Source organism: Xyrauchen texanus, chromosome 39 (genome assembly GCF_025860055.1).
Source record: "Xyrauchen texanus isolate HMW12.3.18 chromosome 39, RBS_HiC_50CHRs, whole genome shotgun sequence".
Classification (NCBI taxonomy): domain Eukaryota; kingdom Metazoa; phylum Chordata; class Actinopteri; order Cypriniformes; family Catostomidae; genus Xyrauchen; species Xyrauchen texanus.
Genome location: NC_068314.1, coordinates 33,540,788 through 33,561,552, shown reverse-complemented (window position 1 = coordinate 33,561,552; position 20,765 = coordinate 33,540,788). Strand labels below are relative to the sequence as shown.

Below are 20,765 nucleotides of genomic sequence, written 5' to 3'. Positions count from 1 at the left end.
GCTGACCAAAGACAGCAATGCGACAGAGAGAGAGAGATGTATGGACAGATGTCCGACATCTGTGTGTGTGTGTGTGTGTGTGTGTGTGTGTGTGTGTGTGTGTGTGTGTGTGTCTTTTTGGTTCAGTTTTATATTAGACTATTATTTATCGTCAAGCCGGTTCTCGCCTCCTCCTTTCCCTTTAATCCCCTTTACACTGGTGCCGAAACCCAGGAAGAAGGTGGGATGTGCCGTAGTAGTCCCCGCCACTAGCATCCACCCCAACGGAGCAGCTGTGGCCATTCGCTGGGGGACAGAGGAGCCCGGCCGCCTGAGTGCGGCGGTACGACTACCGACTGTGAGCAGGAAGGGGCTCTTGGCTGACCACCCGGAGCGGGAGGACCGCTGCCAGGGGCAGGGGAGACCCCTTCCATCCACCTGAACACTGCGGGGCGTTCTGTCCGCCAGTGGTCGGAGGACTGCCTCCGATCCTCTCGGGGAGGCATGGCTGTCGTCCATTAGAGGGTGGAGGAGTGGCCGAGGACCAAGCTACAGCGTATCGGAGAACCGGCAAATAAGTGTTTTTTTCTCTCCCACTACCTGCTCCGTGATGGCCTTTCCTTCACTTTTTAAAAATGTTTTGTTAATTTAGCACTATCGCCGTTACGGCATGTTGGTGCCACACTTTTTTTTGGTTTCCCTCCCCTTGTCCCCTCCCTCATCCAGGTAGACGGGGATGATCTGCCGGCAGACGGAGTGGAAGGTACGGCCCTCCCCAGGGAAAGGGGAGGGGTGTACGTCATGCCGGGGGCTCCCCGGCCTGTGAGAACGAGGGAGGAATATGGCAGGATAGAGGGCGGGGCTGGGTCATAATTCCGCACACCCGGCCCCTAATCAGACTAATTAGGCCTCGAGAGGGATAAAGGCAGACCTTTTTATATTAAACTATTATTTATATCGTCAAGCCGGTTCTTGCTTCTTCCTTTCCGTTTAACTCCATTTACAGGCGTTTTATTGGGGTATCTTTTTTAAAAAACTAAAAAGAAAATACATGATGTCATTGACTTTTATGCCAAAGTCTTAAATCAATGAATTATCTGATCCTGGTCAAAGGTACGAGGACTGAGATAAATGAGATGGTTCTCATCCACCCAGACACTCTTCTCCTCTCCAGTTTTTAGATGGCAGCTGTTAGACTATCTTCATTGTAATTTATCTGGTTTTCTGTTGTCTAGCTGTCTCTCTCCTCATTCACATTCAAAGGGTAGTTGTCAAAACAACAGGGTGGACAGTCATGCGTGATGGATGCCTTTCTGCATGGGAGTTCAGGTCCATTTTGATTAAGAGGTCAATCCATTAGGCCGAAATGTACGAGCAATTTTCTGGGTTTTGTTAGTTAGTGCTGGTCCGATGCTGGTTGAGCTAATGGACCAGTGAAATGTTCAATTGCCTTCTATAACAGTGGTTCTCAACCTTTTAGATTAAAAATCCCCCATTGTCCGTGATTATATATAATACATCGAAAATGTATGTTCCACTAACAAAAGCCTTTATCAACCAAAATCAAAGGACAGTGCCTCTACGTGTACATGTATTAATTTGGGATGACTTCAAGGACTTTAACACTAAAACTTAGAGTTCATACAAAATTACTTTGTTTAACCATTGACCCACAACACACACTTAGTTTAATCATTTTAACCACTAATAGTTCTAAAAGTAAATAACTAATATTGGCATTATATTCATTCATTTTCTGTTATAGCGTCTCATGTACAGCTGCTTTGAAAGCCCCCATTTTATTTTGATTTTTAAATAAAAACAGTTGTTAAAGGGAGCTGTTGAATTAAAATAAAAGTTTAGTTACAAGATATAATATAATATATATTTTTTAGAGCTTGAAATCTTTAAAAATAAAACTACTTGAAACTCTGTTTCATCCATGTTAAATCTGTTGTAAGATGATAATTCTCACGATGATAATTAATTTGTATACTTTTTTATATCAATTCAAATTTGTGCAATTCAAGTGTACACCCTTCTTTTCTCACCATGATCTTGACGTTGTCATTATCATCCTTATCTTTTGTCATGATGACAAAGTGGGTGGAGGTGTCTGTTTTTCTGGAGAGGCCCATTTTGCGATTCTATTTATCAGAGAGAATGTCAGCACATTTACTCTGCCTCTCCCACTCATCATGTCGCGTACGCTCGCTACTTATCGAATTGTTTTCATATGTGCTTGAATAAACACAAGCACCCTCTCATTTCATAATGCATGTAAACAGAGCAAGCCCCTCACCTTGTGTCTCTCTGCAATTATAGATTCACATTTTTCTTCAGAGCAGTGTACAGTATCCATTAAAGATAAAAAAAAAAAACCTTGAAGTACAAAAAAACAACAACAACCACAAAAAAAAAAAAAAAAAAAAAAAAAAAAATGATATTGAGGGCCTACAGTATGTTCCATGGTCTTGTAATGCATTTTGCAATGATATTTGAAACAGGATACAGGCGGTTTCATAGTTATGGATTAAATGTACAGTTCAGCCAAAAATGAAAATTCACTCATCATTTGTTCACCAGTATTACTTCATTTCTTCCATGGAACTTTAGGGGGAAAAAATCTAAAATGTTAATGGCTCTCTTGTGGCCATACACTTAAAGTGATAGGGATTTTGAACAACATGCTGGTAAGTAAATTATCATTTTTTGGTGAACTATTCCTTTTTTAAAAAGTGTTATAGATTGTTTACAGACTACAGGTACAAACCAGAGAGATGAATTAGACTTATTCCTTGCCGTCCATAACAATCCCGCAGTTTAAGTAAAGCGCCACAACCACCAGCAAATTTCATATTTAGGAACTGAGAACCCTTTACCTCACCAAGTCTTTAGAAGAGAAGTCAGACAGAAATGGTCTTGTGTCTCACCTTTTAAGGCATTTTAATGCATTACTGGCAACCAGAATAAACCTGAAGGTAAAACATGACTTTCAAACACAGGTTTGCTTTTAGCCAAGCTTTTAGAAACATTTACCCATGTTTCCATTGATCATGGTTTAAATAATGGGGGGGACTTACTTGTTTTGATTATTAAGGGGTTACCTCATCCCACCATGCCCCCTGGAATCTATGCCCCTGCTTTAAGCAACTGACCTTTCAATGTCACTAGCTCTTGTAAACCTGTAGCATAGTGTAGCATGGCCCCCATTGCAGCCACAACGTTGCATGCTTACAAGACAGCTAGATAGCCAGAGTAATCTTCATGTTCAAAGTGCAATGCCGAAGTATTCCTTAAATGCTTTTTAAGTGATGTCACTTAAAAAAGCCTTAGGTTGATATGAGCATTTCACTGACCTGTTTTTGGCTCTCACAAGCACTTGTTGACTGTGAATTGTGTTGAGCAAATGTCATCTATATAAGAAGACCTATTCAATATGCATAGAACATAACGTTTTTGACGTCTTGGTTCTGGAGGTACTCTTACCAATAATTTATTTGTCAATAGGGATTTCATAAAATCCTTCATTAAATTGTTCTAAGCCATGAACCAAACCAACCAGCTCAGTGAGGAATAACAACTTTACAAACTTTCTTTTGAATCAAAAAAGAATTTGAGAATCAACAAAAAGACAAAACAAGGCTGTGTACTTAGTGTCTTTTATGAGGGAATTAACTACAATCCCATGAAGCGTTCTAAATGACATAACCAAATTAAAAACTATTGAAAAATATATAGTTATTGATTTCAAGTTCTTGACTGTAAGTGTAGAAACATCATATGTCATTATCAATTGTGGGTAATGCTACTTTAAACGTAACTCGCTAGAATATTGCGTGACTCCTTAAAAAAGTAACTTTTTATGGAAAGTAAAGTGTTACATTACTTTTTTTCTCACAGCCACTCTCTCTTCTGCTATGATATGGATTCAATACAAATAAGCCATTCATTGCATATAAGAGACATTACAGGTCATGCTAGCTACTGTACAACACTCATGTCAAAACAACAAGTAAATAGACAGATATTTAGAAAGTAGGTCTACAAGTCATATTTATAATAAAGATTCAATAACAGGAATATGCATTTCCATCGACATGGCAGCCAACATGAATAATGTAGAATAGGCCTTTATCACACTTCCGCATTCACAGAGTGGAATCTTCTTTACACATTAAAGAGCATTAAAACATGACAAGGGTATACTTGTAAGTCACAAAAAAAAAGGATATTCTGAGTAAAGATTCTACAGAATATTTGCGATGATAATGATCGCTTTGCCTTTTTTTTTTTTTATTGAATATTCCAAACATACAATATACTTGCAGTGAAGGCGCTCAACAACCACAACACACCAGTCATCCAACAAGATTCCCATTCAGAGCGACACACACAAGCATCCAGGGTCAATGGCCCTGCTCAAGGGCATGTTGACCAATCTACCACCAGGCCAAAAAATTCCAAATGAAACGTGAACATGAACCCCCCAAGATCCCCCCACAGTCGAGACCCATCTCACAGTCCCCCCCAGCACCCCTAACAGAAAAAAATAAAAATACAAAAAATAAAAATGATGCAGTTAATTCCATGATCGCATTGCTTTCATGTACTTACTTTATATAAGCTACATAAATTATACAAGATCCATTAAAAATTTCAAATAAAGAAACGAGTCCATCCCAGAGTCCGATTACAGAAATTAACTGGTTAAATAGTTGTAAACGTGGGGTTATACCCTCTTGGTTAGAGTACAATGATTGAAGCATCCACTTGCAAGTTGCGACTGAATGCAATGTAAATAAAACATAGAGATGAAACTGTCCAAGTTTCTACAAATGTATTCTATTCACAAACGGGAGACGAGCATGCTGCAGTAGTGAAAACAACAACATTAAAACAGTTAAAAGCGGTCTCTTCGGACTTGAGCACAAATATCCTCTGGAAGTTAACTGCACAGTGCGCGCAGCTCCTCGTGAACTGGGAAAACTTTGCTCTGGTAATCGCCTCCCTCAAATACTATTATACATTAAATTGGTAGATAACACACATTGAAGTGCTGAATTACTCTAAAGAAATTATTAAACGGCTGATGTTTACTGCCAAGTGCATCCACGTTGGCTTCATTTATTTCGAAAAACTGTGATCGTCCATAGACAGACTGATGGGTGGATGTTTTGGTTACGCTACTATTATGAGCCGGATGTGATAAAGGCCTATAACCACTATCTTACATAAAACAGTCCAACACTTGAACCTGCATCATATCTGTCATCATGTGCTGTGCCCTTTGACAATGCCAGAGTCAACTTGAGATGTTTTTCAGAAGTCAGAATTAAATTCAGTGTGGAATGCCAACCTAACATGTTCAAGGAATAATTCTGATGAATAAATGAATATTTAAACAAGTCATCTCAGTACAGCTTGTTTTGAGTTGATCCATGGTGCGTACTGCGTATAGCCTACTGCAAACTTTTATGTTCATACAACTTGAATGGAATAGTTTTTAATGCTACCAAAATGCCATAAAATGGTATGTTTCATAAATCAAATTACTTGTTTATTATAAAATAAATATGTTGAATATTTGAAGTACACAAACCATGAAATACGTTGCTCAAAACCGCTGATCCAGAGTCAGCTTTTCTCATCCCATTCTCCTAGTTGCTGGGAGCTGAAACACGAAGCAATTTGGCTGCATAAGTCAGTGGAAGGCTAGTCTTATATTTCCTCTGCCTTAACATGTTTAATATTTTTTTAATGAAGCATGCATTTACACCTGAATCAATAGTGTGTCACTTAACCGAATGTTGAATATCATACAAGTGAACGGTCACTGCAGAGCTCTTTTGGTGCACTTTGTTCGACACAGTTCTTTGATTGTGTTTTTTTTTATGATCATGGACAGTGTAGTTCTTTACCAAAAATTGTGTGTAAACCTCACTCCCCTGGCCTAAAGAGGCACACTAGTGACTGACGCTAGGGGCTGTAGCTTTTAGCCTCCTCATTAGCACACCTACCTCCCATGTCAGCTGATGCCGGTACGAATACGGGGCAAGTCAATCAGGACTGATTACACATGGACCATCGATTAACAACCTCAGAGCTCATAGAATTTCTGTCTTTAAACTTTAAGTTATCGTTAAAAATCTAATCCCTTATGGAAAAAATGTATTACATTTTACATCCAAAACCAGACTGTTGCGCTCTGTTGCAGAATGTATGCATTATATCATGCTTTTGAATTGTTTTGCCCCTGTATTCATTGCGGCTATATTTCCTTTCAAAATGGAATTTCAGCAAATTATGACTCATTGTGCCCTGCAGTAGCTGCAAGCATTAAGTGAATCTCTAGAGTCTTAGGGGTTACTAAGGCTGCCCCACATCCATTTGTGAGGTTAGCATGAATTGTTTGTTCAAATCCAACCAATTTAACATTGTCCTCATGTGGTTGTCGTTCGTAAAACCAATTGCAAATCCACCTTGGACTAATTCACAGCACCGGGGGACAAGATTAAGAGGCGCCAGATAGCATCTCAAGCTTTCTTCGAAAGAAAGACACCTGTCTCGCCAATAATTCCACCGCTTCAAAGCAGGCATTAACACTTCCATTAAAATCTGTCACCTTTCTTTGTGCTCTGAAGAGAAATTGCAGTCATTCAAATGCTAAGCAACATCCTCTCCCTTGTGAATATTACCGCGAAAGAACCACGCTCCATCATTTGCAGATAACTTCAGGGAGGGAAAAAAGGCGCAAGATTTGCCAATGGCTCTTCGGATATCCCTCACCTCTGCAATATGTCTTCACATTTCATTACTTTTCCTGTGGCACAGACCAACAACATGCAGCAAAAATGTCAGTCATCATTAGCTCACTGCCTTATAGCGCACTAAATTCCTAATGCCACATAAGTATGTGTCTCGCTGATTTCATCATGCTAAGCAGGTTTCTGAGAGCTAATTTGAATTCATCTCTTCACAGGCTCTTAAATAATAAACCAATAATAACTTTAAACAGATCAATGGGATAATTTTAAGCATGAGGGCTAACTTTGCCTTTGGGCATCGTGCTCTTGTACTGTCTCCTTTCATTATTTATGTATATGTGTCTATGGAATATATCCACTTACTTACAAGACATATCTTTGCATTGATGATTTATTCTTATTTCTGAACAGGTTACTGATGGGGGCACTATTAAGCAGAAGATCTTCACGTACGATGCTATGTTCAATACCAATTACTCCCATATGGAGGATTACCGCCGACGGGAAGACCTGGTATATCAGTCGACAGTCAGGTAAGAGCTGTTAATCATTTGATTGATTTTTAATATTTAAAAATAGTTAACTTTCCCCTCCTGCTTCTCAACATAATTTCTCAACGCCTATGGGGACACAGAACGTGCATTATTTTTAAACTGTTTGCCTGTGTACATGTTCGACATCTTTTTCTGTTGTGCTACATTTATTTTCATCGTTGGGCGCCTTGACCGTTGCTTTTTTAAATTGACAAAATGTGTCAAATTTCTCATGTAATGAGAATGCATTCCTGTGTGAATGGCCCCTAAAGGCCATAAATTGGTGATGCATGTGATTGGAATCACAAAATGATTCACACTTAAACAAAACATGAGCCGATTAGGAAACTTTGTCTCAGTATTATCTACTTTCTGATTGTGCATCCACTGAGCCTGTAGCCATTCATTTCTTTTTAGTTGAAATGTTCTTGTTCCTCATTCAAGAAGCTCCGCCTTTAGCCTCCCTTTCTGTACAGCTGTTTTAGTGTTTCATGCGCCCACTGAGGAATAGATGTGTTTCCCAAGTCTTCCCTCTTACCTGAGGCTCAGCTGCAGGCTGAAATGCAAAGCAAGCCGGAGAAATATTTCCTCTGCTTCTCACCAAAACATACAACTTTCTAGTCAAACTAAAAGCTGGTACAAACTCTTAGATTAAGAGAGAGAGATGAGAAAAGCAAGTTTTGATGACTTGTTTAACCTGATTCAAGATTTGGTGCTCATTTTATCATTCTAACGCAGAAAGAACATCAACTCAATCAGTTTATCTTAAGTTTTTCTGGTAACAGTTACAATTAAAGGGACAGTTCACCCAAAAATTAAAATTCTGTTCTATGTTGTTTCAAGCGTGTTTGACTTTTTTTCTTCCGTGGAACACAAGAAAGGGTGAACTGAAGTATCATTTTATGATCTTGAACAAAACAGGTCCTTCCCCAGTTTGGGAAAACACAAGCAGCAGCAGGAGCCAAAACTCCTAGGCAGAATGTTAGCCACAGTCACCATTTAATTTCATTGCTGCTTTTATTGCATACAATGAATATTGAATGGTGACTGATGCTGCATTCACGCCATGACAGAATTAATCTGAAGTTATTTGTTTCTATGGCAACACTCATTAAAGCAAAAATATTTAAACTTGCTATAACAAAACATAACAAAGTGGTAATGCAGTCACGACATGCAGCTTGGTATAAGTGGTATATTATTCTGCTTGTACCATGGTCATCATTCAGGGTTTAATCTCAAGATATTTTCTGGTTTTCTTCCCTAAAACGCTCTTGTGAGTAGAGCTACTTTCTTCCGCCACGGATTCAGCGTCTTGTTCTAATGCAGCACGAGCCTTCGTTGCTAGTTTTAAAACGTCACTTTAGAACTAGTAACGGAGGCTTGCGCTGCTTTACTGGACCACTAACTGGATATCAAGGTAGAGTGTGTGTGTGTGTGTGTGTGTGTGTGTGTGTGTGTGTGGCGTGTATTTATCACTTTGTGGGTACCAAATGTCCCCATAAGGATAGTAAAACCCGAAATGTTTGACCTTGTGGGGACATTTTGTCGGTCCCCATGAGGAAAACAGCTTATAAATCATACTAAATTATGTTTTTTGAAAATGTAAAAATGCAGAATGTTTTCTGTGAGGTTTAGGTTTAGGGGTAGGGTTAGGTTTAGGGGATAGAATATAAAGTTTGTACAGTATAAAAACCATTATGTCTATGGAAAGTCCCCATAAAACATGGAAACACAACATACGTGTGTGTGTGTGTGTGTGTGTGTGTGTGTGTGTGTGTGTTTGAAAGAGTTAGAAAGAGAAAGAGAGAAACTGAGAACGATTGCGTATGGGATTACCTGTGTTTGATGCGGCTCTCGTCAGCATTAACATCACTTAGCATTGCATCAAATTGACAAGATGTAATTTAAAGGATACTTCTCAGCAGAAGCGAATGTCTGCGTTTTTGTAAATAGTTATCTAAACAACTGTTTACAACCCCACTGAGCCACAGGGGTGTGCTGACATGACAGCTGTTTGTTGCTCATGCGTGTGTTTGTCCATGTGTAAAAGTGGGTCAGAGGGAAAGACAGGGAGAACGTGAGTGCGAGGGTGCTTTCCACAGATATTTAAAGTTATTTTGTATAGTATAAAAGCTGTGTATTGATCAAGTCACCGGGGGTGTGTTTACATCAAGGCTCTGTTTGTTGGTCACGACTCGATGTGTGTATGAAGGTGTGCACTATATGTATGTCAGTGTGTGTGAGTGTGGGTGAGAGGGCAAGGACGTTTTTTAACAGAAATTGAAGTTAATGTAGGAAATTGTTTGTAATTCTTATCCAATGTTCTTTTATCCACCTGGATATACATCATAGCCTGAAAGAGTTTACTGAAAAATAATTGCACACATTAGAAAGTCTGTCAACCAATCAGAATCAAGCATTCAACAGACATGTGGTATAATTTAATATATTGATGTTTCCAGTTACTTAAAGTTTGAAAACAAAAAGCTTTGTCATCATAGCTGGAGAAGTACAGCAGGGGGCCTTTGCATATTGTCTTGAACAACAGATTTCCCCCCTAAAATCAGCTCAGAACATGCACAAAAGTCTGCAGATTCTGTCTGGGCCTGCTCACTACCATTTTGCTTTGCATCAAAAGTGGGACAGCGTATGTTGTGTACACATACACACAGAAACAAACACTTTTACCCAGCGGGAAGTAAATTGACTGTCACTGTATAAGCAGCAGTTGGGATCACCTGTATTGACCTCGCAGTCTGAAATAATGCTCAAGAAGTGACACGGCAACTGCAGAGACAGTCAAACTCTTTGTGCAGTCACCCAAGTCAAAATTTGCACACACACACACACGTTTTCCATCGTTCTTTATATTTTCTCAGACACACACATAAGACACACAAGCACACACACTTCATAAATCCTGTTCCCTGTAGCCACTAACACAGGCATTCTGTGGGAAACCAAGAGCATCCAGACAGGATATTTCACAGGTATTATCTCTCATTTTCATTCCAGAGTGGCAAAAAGCCATATCAGCAGCAGCACTGCCACTCTTTCAGCTCTCCGTAATATGCCTGTAAATAAACACACAAATGAGGATTGCTTCGGAAAGGGAAATGGAGAGACAGGGTTGACTCGAAAATATGCATTGACAAAGCTTTTTTCTTTTATTTCATCAATGACAACTAAGACGAGATTAAATCTGATCCGTCATGACAGTAATTCAACCATTTTAATTAAAACATACTGTTGACAAAAATATGTCGAGACAATAAAAACACTGTATGATTTACACACCCGTATGACTTTCCGTCTTCAGTCGAACAGAATGAGATATTAGGAAGAATGTTAGTCTCAGTCATTATTCACATGCATTGCATCTTGTTTCCATAAAATGGAAGTGAATGGTGACTGAGGCTCTCAATCTGCCATCTCCTCCCAAGCTCACGCGGGTAGCCAGGTTGAGGACACGCAACAGGAACGAGCAAACTGACAATGGCAAGCGTCAAGCCTTATACTGGAAGTCGATCAGCTAATGTATATGTTTGCAATGTTTTTATTGTTTACAAATTATAAACCAGCTCATGTGGATTTTTTATAACTCTATCAATGTTAGATAGATATATTGCTGGCTTCCATGACTGCAGCGTGCCGTGTTTGCCCGCTAACTTTTTTCAAATGTGGCAACCCGCGGTGTAAAATACTATTGGGAAATGGGCAGTGGGTGGGATTACACAGGCCAAAACACAAACAGAATTTCCGGTCGGGAACGGACATTTCAAAGTAGAATATACAGGCAGTAGCATTGTTTTTGGCGAAGCCAGTATTTCAACAGAGCATATTTCCTAAATCTCTGATAACATATTATGATAATCGTATGCTTTAGTACAGAAAATATATTGCATATTGCACCTTTTATGCAAGTGCTTTTATAAATTTATAAGCGTCACATTTCTTAAACCCTCCAAAAATCGTCCCCATTCAGTTCCATTGTAAGAGCCTCAGTGCAAAATTGTTTTTTGTATTTTCAAAGAAATGGAGGGATGAGTTGAAATATGTTTTTGTGGTAATCAACATTATGCCATGTCAAGTCCTGTCAACTGAGCTTCACATGTATTCAACCCGGAATATTCCTTTAACAAAATTTTTAATAATGAAGCTTTTCAGATGAAGCAGCCTCCGCTTTGGCTTTAACAAACTTGGCATATTCCTTGCTGTGTTGAGCTTTAAGGTGAATAATCAAATGAGTTGTGTTCAAAGTTTTAAAGGTCGTTCCACCTCGTGAATTTCTAGCTTTGCAAAGCTTACAAATTGCAACTCTGCTCACGTTGTCATCCAATTCAAAGTAATTCATTTCAAGAGATATTTTAGTTGTAGACTAATTGTCCGACACGACCCCTTTGACAGGAAATAATCATCCTGGTTAATGAATGTCTGTAAACAATTGGCAGATACCGATGTTTGGCTGATACGCTGGTGCTGCAGTGCATATCTAGTGGCAATTAAGTCAGTATACTCTTTATATGCTATTATTTCAGGAGCTCAGTTTTTCATATCAAAGACTGTATTCACACATATTTTAATATTATGTTTTTTTTAATAAATCTTTCATATGTTCAATTTTCTGAGTGAGTGACAAGCAAAGAGCATTGTTATATAAATCTACATCTGTATCTTTTCATATGCATATTTAACGTGCAATCCAAATGAATTGCTGAACCCAACTGTTGAAGCCTTTACTTTTAATTGATTTCCTTACAAAGAAACCTAATTCATTAACTTGACTGATGACTCACATTTAAAAGTTTTCAAATATAATAGGCTTACAGTATATAAGCTGGAAATCAAATGTGTAAATGACGAATGTTGAGGTAGATCAAATAAAAATCACATTCAATCTGACCTGGCTGTTCACACCAAAGACACATTGGAAAAAAATCGACCTGTCTGCTGCTCGGAAGGAAGCAATTCACAAATATTATATTCTAGAATGTAGAATAATAACAGCTTTTGTTTTCCTCTTTGAACAGCTTTTTTTTTTGTGATTTGCCGGTCCCATAGCATTCTTACAAGACAGCTTGAATTCCCAAGAAAACTCGACTTCACGCTGGGTGTCAAATGAGACGTATGACAGCGCAAATTGAAATCCCTAAACTTTCCCCTTACATCCCCCCCTTTAGGAGCCTACATAATTGAAGGTGTTTGAAAAATTAATCATATGAGTCATAATGTTAGGAGCAGAAACCTTTTTTTTTTCTTGTTCCTCACTAAAATCTTTCCCTGTCACAGAGCTGTCAATGTAGTGAGACGGAGTGCAGAGCTTGAGCTGTCAATCAAACCTCAAGCAGGTCCATAGGATGCTCCCCTTGCACTCCAACCTGTCCCTTTCCTATTATTATCATGGACACCACATCTCTCTACAAGTTCCTATAAGATTCAACCGTTCTTAGCAAAACATTTGGCTTTAAACTCTGAAATAAAAGCACTTACGCCCACTGGGCCCTCGAGGGCCCTTCAGGAGAGGCTCCGTTCTTCAAAAAAGCCCCTGATTATCACGCACATCTATCAAGTTTTTTTCTTGATTTCCCACCAAAATGTGACATCAATGTAAAGAGAGAGAGATTAAATGTGCTGTGTCAATGAGGCATGTGATGTCTCTTTTTCAGACTGTGGACAGTGTGCACTGACAGTTTGGCTGCCACAAACCTTGACAAGAAGGTGATTGAGATGGCACATGTTAACGTCATCCTCACTGATTCATGACATTTCCAATTATAAGTTGGATAGTGATCAGTTTCAGTCCTGGAAACTGATTGGTCGATACAGCTTTTCGGCCATATTTAAAGACATGAAAAACTATGACATGAAACACTGGTTCACCTTGCTAGAATAACGTTCAGTTATTGTTTACATGACAGGAACTAAATGTTCCAGCGAAAGAATGGCATTTAATGAATTTACTTAAAATCAAGTTTTTTTAAGATGTTTCTAAGTACATTAAAACATTTTCAAAACTCTCAATATATATATTTTTTTCTTTCCAAAGTTCAACAGTGTGTGTACATGCATCACAGGAGATGAATGTCATTTTTTTTCTGAAAGTCATGAAATTCTCACCACAGTGACATTTTTATCAGGAAGACTCGTAGACTTGAGTGAAATTTAAGAATTCAAGCATTTATTTGATGAATAAAAAACAGAGAAGTAATGTATCTCTTTGGTGGTCCGAAGAAGTTGTAGTGAGAACCATCATATCCTGCCGGAGATAGGAGGCAGGGGCGAGGATCCTACCCTGTACAGGACGGGACTCAACTGGTGGTGGTGGGGTGGTGGAGGTTGCCGTGTTAGCCCACTGAAATAGAATATGATAGATTGTGAGCAGACTTATAAAGCAATGCCTTACATGTGATTGGCTAGAAGTTACCCAGCTAATGGTGCGATGATGTACAGCTGCTAGTCTTCCCGCTAGAACTACGCTGCACTTACTTTTCTAGCACAACTCAAATTCTGTAATGTGTTTAACAGAATTATGTGGTGGAAATGACTGTGACAGATGTGCTTATTGGTACAGTAACTTCTCAATCAGTAGTTTACAAATGCAGTGATTTAACAATAGGCGCGAGTGTACACGTCGGTCAGACATCAGACTCGCTGGCATGCAGAGATAAATCGTGGATAAAATATGTGTAAATGTTTGTGAAAGTAACATTTGGCAACATTTGTGCTGACATTTAACCTGTGTAAATATTTCCTGAGACTTGGCATAGATCAAAAATAAGTGATAGCGTCATTTTTTATATCGTTTCATGGGTGTTTTTAGAAGTCACCGGAATTGCTTCCACCGGCTGATGGTCACAAACATGGCCGCTGCGAGAAAAAAGAAATAATTGGCTCTTTTTACATGACCTTCATGACTGTCAAGTTGTAATTATGAGTCCAGCCATGATAACTCTCGGAAAGAATTAGCATGTTCAAGTGGGCTTGACATATTGATAGGATGTTGGTCTTGTATGCTGCGTCCGCTGCAGAGCAAGTATTGAGACTTGCAACTGCTATAATATACACAGTGTAACATTATAAGGATGGACAAGTAGGAGGTGGAAACTGGCTGAACATTCAACATAAATTTTGAATGGTCAAACTCAACATAAAACAAATATGAAGATATGCAGCGTGGCCGAGTGTGTCTGTCCCTCCCTTGAACTGGCACCTCCGGCTCCCCTTTATCTCGCTCTCCCGCTGATAAGCACCATCACGGCCCAGCCACGCCCTCCTCCTTGTCACATTCCTCCCCCACCCTATTCAGACTGGGGCACCACTGGACTGACTTACTCCACCTCTGGAGGGGAGACGCTGCCCTTCCGGCTGTTCCATCAGCCGGTGGTCCACCCCGCCTCCTGTGAACCTGGGAGAGAGACGAGGGGAGGCGTGGGGAGAGGGAAAGGGCGAGTGGAGACACAAAAAGAGAGAGAGAAAAACTTGCTTGCCATTTCCCGGACACGCTATCGCCTTGTTCTCAACCACTCTGCCACCCTCTGGTGGAAAATGGCTCGCTCCTCCCCTGGTGGACGGCAGCGAGTTATCTGGCTCTCGGCAGCAGCAGCGACCCCTCCGTCCCCAGGCAGGCAGCCGCGGCTGCTCCCCTGGTGGATGCAGCGGTGAGGACTCAGCAACAGCACATCCCTCTTCCCTCCCGGGTTTTGGCACCACTGTAATAGTATAAGGATGGGCAAGGAGGTGGCGGGAACCGGCTGAACAGTCAACTTTTAATGGTAAAACTCAACATTAAACAAACATATGCAGCATGCCCACGTGTGTCTCTCCCTCAAACTGGCACCACTGGCTCTCCTTTATCTCGCTCTCCCGCTGATCAGCTGATTCATCGCCGGCCGTGCACCATCACGACCCGGCCACACCCTCCTCCTCATCACACACAGACATACTTTGTTAAGCATGTATGACATGCTGCTACACAAATAGACATACAAACTGTACTCATGTAGCAAATCTAGACATGTGCAGCTGGGGGAGGTGGGTTTCAGAGAAAAATGTTGACATTGCAGTGAAACTGGCTTATCAGCAAAACTATAAATGTTAGAAAAAGAGAGACAAAAGTTGCTTGGCTACCCGAGTAAATGAGCCACAAGCCAACTGGCTAACATAAAACGTGTCCAAAGAAACTTTCAGCTTGCTCCACATAGAGTTTCAAAGCTGAACTTTGGTTAGTTCTGCGAAGACGTGACGTTTTTACAAGCCGGAATCTCATAATTACGGTAATTCTGACATGACGTGAATGCACCATAAGAGTATTACATTCTAATTGGATGCTGTTGAATTTATCGCATTAGGAATTTTCATTTACATGTGGAGGTGGATGATGTGCAGAACTTGTTCAGTGACTGGCGTTCCAATTTCTGCACAGTTCTACCTGCCTGCAAGTGAATATATGAGTGAAACAAAGATATAAATCTCAACTGACCTATGTGTTTGATGATTCAACATAAGTTATTGCAAATATTCTAGCATCATAAATTCAGACGTATTCTAACATCAAACACCCACAACACCAAAACGAACAGTCCTCTGCTGAGAAATTTACTGCACATTTCTGTAATTGTTATATTCCTGGCACCGAATGCTCCATCCCTCCCTCCCAGCAGACTCTCTCTCACACACACACACACACACACACACACACACACACACACACACATGTTGTGTTTCCATGTTTAATGAGGACTTTCCATAGACATAATGGTTTTTATACTGTACAAACTTTATATTCTATCCCCTAAACCTAACCCTACCCCTAAACCTAACCCTCACAGAAAACTTTCTGCATTTTTACATTTTCAAAAAACATAATTTAGTATGATTTATAAGCTGTTTTCCTCATGGGGACCGACAAAATGTCCCCACAAGGTCAAACATTTCGGGTTTTACTATCCTTATGGGGACATTTGGTCCCCACAAAGTGATAAATACACGCTCACACACACACACACACACACACACACACACACACACACAAACACTTACACATGCTTCAGAGTTGCAGGACCTGGCTAGGCAAATCCCTTATTGCCTCTGTGTGATTTAGTGCTAATCGGCTTTTTATTACTCTCTGATTAACAATCCATCTACATATTTAGAGCACTGTGTGAGAAAGGGAGAATGGGAAAGAAAAATCGAGAAGGGCTCGGAGAGAGAGAGAAACAGTGAGCGAGCTGGAGATTCATTCCCATTGAGGTTATTTTGAAGAACTGAATATTGAAGCGAGCCAGACGATTGTGCAACATCGCCTGCATTTCAGCAATCCAAAGAGGAAGTGTTTAACTGAGGGCATGGAGGGAAAGAATGAATAAGAGGGAGAGGAGGAACAGAGAGCGTTGAAAAGTGAAGGAGAGCTGGAGATTTAGATGCTAGAAAGCTTAGAAGGTGAGGGAGACAGGAATTGAGAAATGAGCTGGCTGGGATTCAGGGACCGGGTCAGTAAAGCTCATCCAGTGAGAGGACACTTGCCTGGGAGAAACGTGAGACCCATGCCAACGTACAAAACGCAGAGCCAAACCTCTCATCCAATCAGCACGCTCCGTGCATGTCAAGCAGCCCTGTGATAAAAGCTAAAAACCACCAATAGACAAGATTCAAATTATAGACATCTGCAAAGAGAAATGGCAGAGTGTTTTTTTCACAGTCACTGCCATGATGGTGAATACACTGCAATTAATTCTGCCTGGTTCTGCTCGTCAAGACAATGTGAGTGATCCAAGGTGCATGGGGGCCTAAGGCATACATGAAAGGAATGCTTATGCTCTTGTGCTGAGAACTCTCCCACTGCCCTCATCTTATATATAAACTCAGCAAAAAACGAAACATTCCTTTTTCAGGACACTTTATTTTAAAGATAATTTTGTAAAATACAGGTCTTTATTGTAAAGGGTTTAAACAATGTTTTCCATGCTTGTTCAATGAACCATAAACAATTAATGAACATGCGCCTGTGGATCGGTCATTAAGACACTAACAGCTTACAGACGGTAGGCATTTAAGGTCACAGTTATAAAAGCTTAGGACACTAAAGAGACCTTTCTACTGACTCTGAAAACTCCAAAAGAAAGATGCCCAGGGTCCCTGCTCATCTACGTGAATGTGCCTTAAGGCGGGTGCACACTGTACTGTAGTTGTGATCAAGTCTTATTATAGGCCTATTTGACAAAATCCATCTTTCTTGTAAACGTTAGCCTATGCTCGTGATGGAGTGTTATTTGAGCAATGGAAATGCTGATGTCCAGACTTTCAGAAAGAGAAATAAAATGCTCCTCCGTGGTGGTCAAATATCGCCGTTTCGCTTCTATTCCGCTACACTCCTGTTACGTGAGACACGTTCACTGATCGGGTTGATTGGGATTCGGACATAAAGTCGCACAGTGTGCCATGGCGATATCAATGTGTTCACATTGTACAGTCTGACAAGCAACAACCGTAAAGGTCTATTATAAATCGTACAGTGTCAACCCGCCTTTAGGCATGCTGCATGGAGGCATGAGGACTCCAGATGTGGCCAGGGCATTACATTGCAATGTCCGTACTGTGAGACGCCTAAGACAGCACTACAGGGAGACAGGAAGGACAATTGATCATCCACGCAGTGGCAGACCACGTGTAAAAACACCTGCACAGGATCGGTATATCCAAATATCACACCTGCGGGACAGGTACAGGATGGCAACAACCACTGCCCGAGTTACACCAGGAACACAAAATCCCTCCATCAGTGCTCAGACTGTCCACAATAGGCTGAGAGAGGCTGGACTGTGGGCTTGTAGGCAGGGATGGATTACAGACTGGGCCAATGGGGCCAGTGCCCAGGGGCCCTTGACTACCAGGGGGCCCTTGATTGCCCGGGGGTGCTCAGGGCTTTAAGGCTGCAAGATCTAGTTTGGTGATCCCCTCCCTCCACATGAACAACGAACCCACCACCCCACACACCGCTCAACAACTTTTGGGTGGAGGGGGGCCCTTGGAGCTACTTGGCCCCAGGGCCATTGCAAGTCATAATCTGTCCCTGCTTGTAGGCCTGTTGTAAGGCAGGTCCTTACCAGACATCACCGGTCACAACATCGCCTATGGGCACAAACCCACCTTCGCTGGACCAGACAGGACTGGCAAAAGTGCAGGTGGGTGATGTCAGTGTTACACCGAGGTCTGTACTCTGGAGCAGGATCGATTTGGAGGTGGAGGGTCCGTCATGGTCTGGGGCAGTGTGAACCCACATCATTGGACTGAGCTTGTTGTCATCATAGGCAATTTCAATGCTGTGCATTACAGGGAAGAAATGCTGCTCCCTTATGTGGTACCCTTCCGGCAGTCACCAACCATACTGCTCATTCTGTGCATGATTTCCTGCAAGACAGGAATATCAGTGTTCTGCCATGGCCAGCTAAGAGCCCGGATCTCAATCCCATTGAGCACATCAGGGACCTGTTGGATTGGAGGGTGAGCGCTAGGGTCATTCCCGCCAGAAATGTCCGGGAACTTGCAAGTGCCTTGGTAGAATTGTGGGGTAACATCTAACAGCAAGAACTGGCAAATCTGGTGCAGTCCATGAGGAGGAGCGCACTGCAGTACTTCATGCAGCTGGTTGCCACACCAGATAGGCTACTGACTGTTACAGTTTATGTCTTAGTTGTTGAATCTTTTTATGTTCATACAAATATTTACACATGTTAAGTTTGCTGAACAATTAAAGCAGTCCACACGTTTCTTTTTTGCTGAGTTTTATGAGATTGGTTTCAGTCAGTCTAGCTGTTTTTGCTTGTTTAAATGGACATAAGCAGCAGGAATTTGTCAACTGAGTGCTGTTATGATTCCTGTTAGGATTGGTTGCTTGACTGAAGCTATAAGAGCAGAGATTTTTCGAAAGAGCCGTTTACAAAAATTAAGATATCATACGAAAGTGGAACATGGGCTCAGACAACAGCAAATTTGGCACACAAATAAAGCCCAGAAGCAAGTGTTGTGTTCAAAATTGTACTACAAATGACAGCCCATCAGCTACGTATATTAAAGCACCACTGATGATAAAACCTCTTCAGATCCATCATTGCCCGAAGAGCTTAAAATTAGACACTACTATAGATTCCAAGAAAAACTTGGCCCACAATTTCTGCTCTATTTTGATAGCTAGCAGCAATAGCCAGTTGTATCTAGCCAAGAGTAAAGTTGGGAATGCATCTTGTTATTTCCTTTATTTGCTAAGCAATCAGATTGTATGTGTTGGTTTCAAACATCTAGATTAAAAGCCTATTAAGGTAGAATAATTTTTGTGAATTTTACCCTCCAAAGTAAATTTTCATTTTCATCCTATTTTTGTTACAGCTCTTGGGTGAACGAGCTAACATAAACCACATAATTTAGGCAAAATTCAACTAAATTCTGAAGGCAGATTTTTACCAACAGGTTTAAATGTGTTCTTAGGACAAAGGCATCTTTGGGACATGATGTCACTATGTTTTTTAAAGGAATATTCCGGGTTCAATACAAGTTAAGCTCAATCGATAGAATTTTTGGTGCAATGTTGATTACCACAAAAAATTTGACTTGTCCTCCTTTTCTTTAAAAAAAAAAAAGAAAAATCAAGGTTACATTGACAAACCTAACAACGTCTATGGTAACTCAGATAACCATTCTGTACAATTGTGGTGAGAAGAATATCATCTCTGAATGTTATTCTGAGATGCGGGTTGCCACTGTTTTGGCAGCACGAGGGGGACCTACACAATATTAGGCAGGTGGTTTTAATGTTATGGCTGATCGGTATATGTTTAACACAGTCAATATAAACACTATTTCAGTTAAGCTTTTGTTTAAACTTTGTTCTAGTCCTCCTGGGAAGTTTGTGCTTGTGTGTTCAGAAGTTGGCATTTCAATGTAATGAGCGTTCAACTAAAGTGATTTTAGTTGGACAGAATGGGCCTGTTTTTCATCTTACACACTTTCTGAAAAGGTAGCAGGAATCTTTTTCAGCACCAATGCAATGACATGTACATGTATTCACATACACTGAAAATTAGATGTGTCTTCTTTGATCATCCTTGTGTGGCCACATATACTGATGGGAAAGGTTATTCTGTAAGCCTGTCACCTCATATAAACTAGCTAAATAATTTTTATTTGATGGCAAGATTTATTCATCATCAATAGGACAACACATACATTAAATCTAAACTATACAGTCACCAATTTGCTTGATTCTTGCCATGCTTCTTAAATTGGCATGCCCCCATCTCACTGGAATTACCTCTTTGCTGTTCATGCGCACTAATCTCATAAATATGATCATTTTGACGTAACTTGAATGCTTCATTAAAGGGATAGTTCACTGAAAAAAAGTTCACTCATCATTTTCTCACCCTCATCCCATTCCAGAAATATGCATGAAATTATTTGTTCTACAGAGCACACACAAATATTTTTTTAG

The 20,765-nt window shown here is 40.5% G+C and overlaps 1 protein-coding gene across 2 annotated transcripts in view; it reads left to right on the top strand.

Moving 5' to 3' along the window:
* The window catches only part of LOC127632838 (immunoglobulin superfamily member 21-like), a 302,623-nt gene that overhangs the window by 174,483 nt on the left and 107,375 nt on the right, over window positions 1–20,765 (top strand). For both annotated transcript variants that reach the window (XM_052111644.1, XM_052111643.1), the window contains exon 3: window positions 7,158–7,279. In XM_052111644.1, coding sequence (XP_051967604.1) covers window positions 7,158–7,279 — 122 coding nt within the window. The remainder of the gene's footprint in view (window positions 1–7,157; window positions 7,280–20,765) is intronic.